The sequence below is a fragment of the Trachymyrmex cornetzi genome, unplaced genomic scaffold, assembly GCF_001594075.2.
Source record: "Trachymyrmex cornetzi isolate Tcor2-1 unplaced genomic scaffold, Tcor1.1 scaffold1121, whole genome shotgun sequence".
Taxonomy (NCBI): domain Eukaryota; kingdom Metazoa; phylum Arthropoda; class Insecta; order Hymenoptera; family Formicidae; genus Trachymyrmex; species Trachymyrmex cornetzi.
In genome coordinates, this window is record NW_017295678.1 from 1 (window position 1) to 8778 (window position 8778).

The window sequence follows — 8778 nt, forward strand, 5'->3', positions numbered from 1 at the left end:
CGAACATTGTATAGATCGTTTAATAAATATCGTTTAATAAATATATATTTTATTGTATCGCTACGCATCGCATATATATATTCGCATCTTCCTCTCCCGCCGAACCTCTTTTACGCTCCGTACACATTACGACCATAGCACGAGCCGACGAGCTAGTCCGCGTATAGAAGTCAGGTTGTTTCAACTTTACAATAAAAGAGTGGGAGAATAATCTAGACAGTAAGCAAGTACCAAAATTTAACGAATTGATAGAATTCTTAACAAAGCGATGTGAAACATTAGAAGCCGTCGCGAGAAGGAGTCTATCTATAGAGTCATCTAGCAGGCCTCGACAAACGACCAGTAAGACGACAAATGCACATGCAGCAGTAGCAAGCGTAAAATGTGCACATTGTAATGGCGACCATCAAATTTATCAGTGTAAAACGTTTAAAGAACTATCCATTACAGACTGTTTAAACAAGATCTCTAAAATTATGTCTCAATTGTTTGAAGGGCAAACATTTCGTTAGGGATTGTAACGCCAGCCACTGTAGAAAATGTATGAAAAAACACAGCACTTTGTTACACGATGATAACATGACATCAAAAGGGAAAGAAGAAACGAGCGATCCAAATCCGAGTACGATTAATGAAGCCCATAAGAAGGAAGATACAATATGTACATACACACAACCAAAAAGGATACTTACCTCAACACAGGTATTGTTATCTACGGCAGTAGTATTAGTCAAAAATTGCGATGGACAATACATAGAGGGTAAAGCGTTACTTGACAACGGGTCTCAATCTAATTTTGTTACGGAAGAGTTCGTTAAAAAAGTAAACGTGAAAACGAGGGCAAATCATATAGAGATAAAAGGTATAAGTCACCACATATCACATGCTATGAAGTCAGCGCAATTGCATGTAAGTTCGCGATTTAATACCTTCGGATTGGACATGCAATTTATAGTATTGGAAAAGATTACACAAAACTTACCTACTATCGAAGTGAACGTAACAGATTTAGATATACCTAAAAATATTAAATTGGCAGATCCAAATTTTAACATCCCGAGTAAGATAGATATATTAATCGGTGCAGAGAGGTTTTGGGAGCTGGTTTGCGTGGGTCAAATAAGGCTAGGTAGAAACAAACCAATATTACAAAAATCATTAGGCTGGTTAGTATCAGGATCCATTAATATAGTCGAGTCAAAAAAACATTCACAAACAAGCTGTAATCTAAGTACATTAGAGGAACTATGTCAGACCGTCCAAAGGTTTTGGGAGGTAGAAAATTACGCGAACATTAAGAATAGTACTTCGGAAGAAAAGTATTGCGAAAGGTTATTCGAAACTAGTTACGTGCGGCAAAAAGATGGTAGATTCGTTGTCAAATTGCCAGTCAAAAAAGAAATATTGCCATTGTTGAATGGTTCAAGGGAGGTAGCTTTGAAGAGATTCTTAGCATTAGAACGGAAATTTAGTTACAATCCTGAATTGAGAGGGGATTATATCACGTTTATGAAAGAATATCAGCAGTTAGGACATAATGAGTCGAATAGAGAAAGAGAAAGATAATAACTTTCGGGTATACTTGCCACACCAAGCCGTAATAAAAGAAACCAGTGTCACGACTAAAACTAGAGTAGTTTTTGACGCGTCGAGTCAGTATGCCAAGGGGAAAACTTTAAATGACGCTCTATATAAAGGCCCCACAATACAAGCAGATTTATTTGCCTTAATAATACAATTCCGAGGCTATAAATATGTGTTATGTGCAGTGGTGGAAAAAATGTAGACAAATATTAGTTGACAAAGAGCAACGGTCGCTGCAAAGTATATTGTGGCGGGAAGATCCGAAAGACGAGTTGCATGAATTCGAATTGAACACCGCGACCTACGGTACGAAACCCGCGTCATTTTTAGCCGTAAGGTGTCTGCACCAGTTAGCGGAAATCGAAAAAGTAAACTACCCTAGAGCAGCTGAAGTATTGTATAACAATTTTTATATGGATGACCTCTTAACGGGAAGTAACACAAGCGCGGAAATCTTACTCTTGAAAGAGGAATTAATAGAATTGCTAGGTAAAGGAGGATTCAAATTGCACAAATGGAGGAGTAACGTAGAGACGGTTAAGGAAAATAAGCAGTTTAAAAATGAAAGCTTAGATATTACTAAGGAAAAAGAGTCAAGATTACTAGGGGTATTATGGAACCCACATAAAGATATATTTCAATATGAAGTAGACATAAGGGAGACAGATCAACGTGTAACAAAGAGGAAAGTGTTATCGCAAACATGTAAGCTGTATGATCCGTTAGGTTTAGTAGGGCCGGTAATAACTTCGGCGAAAATTCTAATGCAAAAAATGTGGAGTTCAAGTCTAAAATGGGACGAATCAGTGCCCATGCACATTCATAGGGAATGGGAACGTATAAGATCACAATTGCATATACTCAATGAACTACGAATACCTAGACTAATTGTATCAGGCGAAGGCCAGGTTCAACTACAGCTGCATGGGTTTTGTGACGCAAGCGAGGCGGCGTATGGTGCATGCGTGTATATACGAGAAAGAAACAAGCGAGGAGAAATCACGGTTACCCTAGTTTGCTCCAAATCACGCGTGGCACCGATGAAAGCGTTATCGCTGCCCCGGTTAGAGCTATGTGGAGCCGTTTTGCTAGCCAAATTAATGAATCGAGTATTAATAAACCTAAAGTTAAACGTAGCGCAAAAGTTTTACTGGACGGACTCTAAAATTGTATTAGCCTGGATAGACTCCTCCTCTAGAAAATGGCACATATTTGTCGCGAACCGAGTAAGCGAAATACACAATGATTCCACACCTTCCGAATGGGGTCACGTAGGAACTAGAGACAATCTCGCGGATCTAATATCGAAGGATGCTACATCAGAGCAATTAGTGAATTCTAACATTTGGTGGAATGGACCTCAGTAGTTGAAACAAGAGAGAGACGCGTGGCCCGGGGAAGACGTGGAATTATTAACAAACATACCAGAGGAAAGAAAACAAATTGTAACAGTAGTGGTTACTAACTGCGATACCGTTATAAAATATAGGAGATTCTCGTCATTGTATAAATTGTTACGAGTAGCAGCATACATGTTAAGATTTATTTACAATATAAGATGTGGCAAGGAAAACCGCAAGCTAGGCACGATAGGCGCCGAAGAAATTAAAATAGCTAAAATAAGGGTAATTATGTTAGTACAATCCGAAAAGTTTTCAGACGAAATAGAAATGTTAAAGTCGAGCAAAAAGGTACAGAGAAGTTCAAGACTGATAGCCCTATCACCATTTGTTGACCACAATGGAATCTTAAGAGTGGGTGGAAGGTTGAAGCACGCAGTCCTACCGGAAGAGGTCAAACACCCCACAATCTTACTATCACATCACTATTTTACAAAGCTGGTGATTATACACTACCATGAGAAGTTATTGCATGCTGGAGTCCAGACTACATTAAGTAATATCAGAGAAGAATTCTGGCCAATATTTGTGCAAGGAGTAGAGTCAAGGAGATAATATACAAATGTATCCGGTGCCGAAAGGCTAATCCCAAAGCAAGCTGGCAGCTCATGGGACAGCTACCAATGGCCCGAGTTAGCGCAGCAAGACCCTTTCATAATACAGGAGTCGATTATTGTGGCCCCTTCTATACCCGGGACCGTATTAGACGTAACAGTAAGAAATATAAAACCTATGTGGCAGTCTTTATATGCATGTCGGTAAAGGCAGTACACATTGAATTAGTGGAGGATTTGAGCGCAGATTCCTTCATCGCAGCAACAAAGAGATTCATAGCTCGGCGAGGAAAAGTTGCGAACCTATACTCCGACAATGGAACTAATTTCGTCGGAGCAGAACGCGAATTACGGCAAGTGTTCGAGACTAACGAATTTAAGAATTCCGTCCAAGAGTATGCAGCTTCCGAACAAATGAAGTGGCATTTTATACCTGCTCGATCCCCTCATTTTGAGGGACTTTGGGAATCGGCGGTGCGGTTATTAAAGTTACATTTGAAACGAACTATGTAGGGGACGCCTGTTTGACGGTAACGGAGCTGATGACGATATTAATTCAAGTAGAAGCAATGATAAACTCCAGACCTCTGACTCCTTTATCGGACGATTCGAACGACCTAAATGCCTTAACTCCTGGCCACTTCCTAATAGGAGAGTGTCTACAAAGCCACCCGGAGGTGAATCTGTAAGAAATTCCGGTAAACAGATTGTCAAGATGGCAACACGTACAACAACTCAAACAACGATTTTGGACTAGGTGGCAGAAAGAATACCTAAGCATATGTCAGCAGAGAACTAAGTGGAAAATTGACTCCAGGAACGTATTCAAGATCGGACAATTAGTTATGTTAAAGGAGGGTGAAAGCAGACCTTTGAAATGGAAACTCGCCCAAATTTTGGAAATACATCCTGGTACTGACGAAATCGTAAGAGCGGTGACTGTGAAAACGGAACAGGGTATATATAAAAGAGCTATTGTTAATGTGTCACCGATACCAGATTAGCACGAAACATCTATGTATTAATTTCTTATTTTAAGCGTTTAATTTAGATACTATACGGATTGTTATACCGTATAAAAAAAAATATATATATATATATGTATAACTTGTGTAAGAATAACGAATCATGTTCGAGACTATACTTTAGAAATAAGTTTGTATTGTTTTATTGAAAATATGCAATATTTGACAAGGCGGGCGGCGTGTTATGATTGTTAGTTGGTAACTCCTATTTTAGTTAATCACGTTACGCAGGTCGGTAGCTTAGTTATCGATCTTGTTATCGACCGACTGATTACTGTATTTCGACGAGATAGAGCGCCAGCGGTGTACGCACGCATCCGCGAGTTGCGAACGGCTAGAAGGAGAGATCAGATTTAGCAAGCGTAGAGTAGACACGTATCAGCTTTCAGTGAATAAATTCAATTTCAACTAACCACGTATTACTCAATTTTCCACCTACAACTGCAGTCAACAACAATTATTATAGAACAGGTGGCTATGTGATTAGATACATTACTGATTCTTAAGAAACTGCCATCTTCTTCTGTTGCTAAAAATGAGGTTAATACTAAAATTGCAAAATGTTGAAGGCCACTAAAGATTTTCTAAAGCGAAATCCTAATGTCATCTTAACAAAGGTTGATAAGGGAAATATCACAGTTGCATTAAATAATGATTAAAGTATTGCAAATGCTTGAGGAAAAGAAACTTACATAAAATTAAAGAAAGATCCGACTAATAAATTAACTAATGATGTCCGAGATCTGTTATTAAGATAAAAAAGACAAATTTTATTAATGATTTAATGTACAAAAAATTATCTTGTAGCGAAAGTATTCTCCCGAGAGCGTATGCTTTACCGAAAATACATAAATTGAATTGCCCATTCAGATTAATAATATTATCTATAGATAGTCCTCTATATGCCTTGGCAACTTTCATACATGATATCACCCAGGGAATGGAAGTAACTCGTTACTTGTAACGAAGTTACAGTTACAAGTTACTTTTTTGGTAACTTTACTGGTAACTGCATTACTTTTTTTCTTTGGTAACTGTAACGGTAACGAAGTTACATTTTTTTGATAATGGTAACGAATTTTACAGTTACTTTTATCGTTACTTTGCACATGATTGGACATGATACGACACAAGCCACTTACACTGTAAAAAAATTTCTTTACACATGTGTATAATAGATGTAAAATAGATTACATGATTAGTATATATATAAAAAATCATGCAATTTTAGAAATTATGTAAATTTTTATTGTGTAAATATATCATATTTTATATTGAAAATTATATAAATAGCAGGATATTTTGAATATTTTCTGTAATTATCCAAATTTTAGTATTACGTAATATAGCAAAAATTTTTCGCATATTGCTGTTAAATGTATAATAATATATAGTGCGAAATATATTGTCATATTCCTGTAACTACACATACACATTGTAATTGTACTTCTACAATCTGCTTAGTTACAAACCAAGAAATTATTTTTATTTGCATATTTCAAATTTACGAACGTGTGGACGTTTACAACTATTATAGTGGGTCTCAAAATTATCCACTATAATAGTTATAATTTTACACAACAATTTTTTACAGTGCATAGCGCTTGAGACTAGAGAAGGCCCCTAGGCCCGTCCGCTGTGATTGGCGGTCGTAGATTTAAAAAAAAAAAAAAACGGAAAAGTAACGAAAATTTACTTTCTCAAATAACGATAACTATGTCGAGTTACTTTTAAAAATCAGTAACTAGTAACGGTAACTTGTTACTTTTTCTACTCGGTAACGAGTAACTGTAACTTGTTACTTTTAAAAAGTAACTTTCCATTCCTTGATGTCATCTCAAAGAATGTACCTAAATCGGTTTACAATATTGATAATAGTTTTCAATTGGTATAAAGACTTAAGGGGACACGTTTTGAAATTGAACATGTCTTATTGGATGTTGTGTCCTTGTTTACCAATATCCCTATTGATTTGACTATTGAGAGTATTGATAAGAAGTGGAATTTTGTGAGGGACAAGATCAATATCTCGAAAGATGAATTTATGTTGGGAGTCCGGTTGGTACTTAATTCAACTTATTTTAGTTTTGATGGGCAGTTTTATAAACAAAATTTTGGTACCCTTGTGGGGTCGCCTCTTTCTCCAATAGTATCCGATTTAGTGATGATTTGGAAGTAAGGGCATTAGAGACTTTGGGTTTTCAATCCTTTTATTTTCGTTATGTAGACGATATTGTTATGGCAGTTCCAAAAAATCTAGTTGACTTTACACTTGAGACCTTAATTCGTTACATGACAGATTAAAATTTATCTTAGAATTTGACGACGACAAAATAAATTTTTTGGATATTACTATTATTAACCCTTATCGTACCATCTACAATTTTGTGCCTCATCCATACCATCAAGAGTCACTTCAAATCTCTTCGTTTTTTCACCTCTTCAAAATAATTTAAAAAATCTCTAAAAATTCACCAACATACTTTCAACTTTCTAGAATAAATATTGACTCTATTTTGGAAAATAATAAAATGTAGTATAATTTATAATTACCGAAAGACTTAAAGAAATTCGCACGAACAGGAATCGCTCGGTCACTAGTTACCCATATTAGTACGGTAATAATCTAATTGAATTTGACTGTGGTATCATAAACCTACGTATTCGGGAAGATACCTTAATTTTTTTTCGTCACATCCACTCTCACAAAAAAGAGGTATAATAATAGGTATGACAGATAGAGCGTTTTTATTATCGGAAAATATCACCCAAAAAATTTTGAACACATTATCAGTACATTACTAAAAAATGATTATCCAATTGATTTAATTTTTAATACTAGTAATGCACGTTTAAAAATTCTCATTCATAAGGTACAATACAACAAAAAGAATCACATGAAGAAATTAAGAGGGATTATACTTCTTGGTTTGTACTACCTTATATTTCAAAAATTTCAGATGAATTCAAAAGAATTAGTAAAACTTTTAACACAAAATTAGCTTTTATTGGCTTAAATAAATTAAATAGTTTGATCAAAGGACATAAAGACATCCTCCCAAGAGAAAAGAGAAAAAATGTTGTGTATAAAATCTCATGAAATCCTGTGATGCTTCTTATGTTAGACAGACAAGAAGAAAACTTAAAATTAGATTGGCTGAGCATCGTAATCATATTAACCGGAATAATAACAACCAATCGGTGATCACAGAACATCGGACTGAATTTGAACATGACTTCGATTGGGAGAATGTTGCGATATTAGATGAAGAGTGTTTTCTTAATAAACGTTTAATATCTCAGTGCATTCATATACTCATGCAACAAAATAGTCTCAATTTACGCTCAGATACAGAGGGTGTACATCAAACTTATGTACAATTATTGAAAGACATTAAATAGTTACATTTTGTCGGTTTATACACATTATTGTTTATGTATTGACATTGTTCTTTTTTCTTTTTATTTTCCTTGTTGACCTGACATGTCTTACTTATTATATTAAATGTATTAGTCATGTTTTGTTCGAGCTGCGATCAACATGCGGTTTTTAACTAGATACTCTTTAATGATAATAAATTTTAATTGGTTTTGATCCAGTGTCGAGACGAATTCCTTCTATGTCTTGAGGTGAGTCACTAGTTTTTTATGTTAATTTGTAACTTGTTGGATAGAATGGTTTCGAAATATTTATAAGATAATTTACTGTTTCGAATAGATTACAACATCAAATCTGTTAATCTGATGGTGATTTTTTTCTTGGACATGACGGGATTGATATTTTGAAATTGTATTGCTGAGGATGGTTCCAAAGTTAATTAAAATGTACTATTTTTTGGAATAAAGATTCTATTTTCTGAAATAAAGATTTAAAATTGCGTATTAACTACACTGACTCTCAGGAGCCCTGATTTTTTTTTATTATTTTGATGTTATTGTGACTTGTTTTCTACTTTAATTGCGAAAAACTTTTGTATATGAATGGCTTGTTCTGCTTTAATTGTGAAAAACTTTTGTATATGAATAATGATATTGTGTGGAAACTGCAGGTGTAATTTTTCAATAATGATTATGTATAAGTGCTTATGCATATATATATATATGATTAATTAATCAAAGTAGTTGGCAATATAATTACTATTTTTGAGAAATACTTTAAGTTTATTTCGATAAGTTTTAAGTATTTCAGAAATGATAAATATATATATATATATA

The 8778-nt window shown here is 34.9% G+C and overlaps 3 protein-coding genes across 3 annotated transcripts; all 3 read left to right on the top strand.

Annotated features, from left to right (window-relative positions):
- Window positions 1-579: 579 nt before the first annotated feature.
- On the top strand, window positions 580-1566 carry LOC108763970 (uncharacterized). Its single transcript, XM_018511943.1, has one exon. It carries the CDS (start codon window positions 580-582, stop codon window positions 1564-1566), a length of 987 nt encoding a protein of 328 aa, XP_018367445.1.
- A 188-nt stretch (window positions 1567-1754) lies between these two features.
- On the top strand, window positions 1755-2951 carry LOC108763978 (uncharacterized). Its single transcript, XM_018511953.1, has one exon. It carries the CDS (start codon window positions 1755-1757, stop codon window positions 2949-2951), a length of 1197 nt encoding a protein of 398 aa, XP_018367455.1.
- A 656-nt stretch (window positions 2952-3607) lies between these two features.
- On the top strand, window positions 3608-4051 carry LOC108763984 (uncharacterized). Its single transcript, XM_018511967.1, has one exon. The coding sequence runs from the start codon at window positions 3608-3610 to the stop codon at window positions 4049-4051; it is 444 nt and encodes a 147-aa protein (XP_018367469.1).
- Window positions 4052-8778: the final 4727 nt, after the last annotated feature.

Bases quoted from the DNA above. Each gene is read 5' to 3' on its own strand.
- LOC108763978 (XM_018511953.1), top strand. From the start codon at position 1,755: ATGTGTTATGTGCAGTGGTGGAAAAAATGTAGACAAATATTAGTTGAC.
- LOC108763970 (XM_018511943.1), top strand. From the start codon at position 580: ATGACATCAAAAGGGAAAGAAGAAACGAGCGATCCAAATCCGAGTACG.
- LOC108763984 (XM_018511967.1), top strand. From the start codon at position 3,608: ATGGCCCGAGTTAGCGCAGCAAGACCCTTTCATAATACAGGAGTCGAT.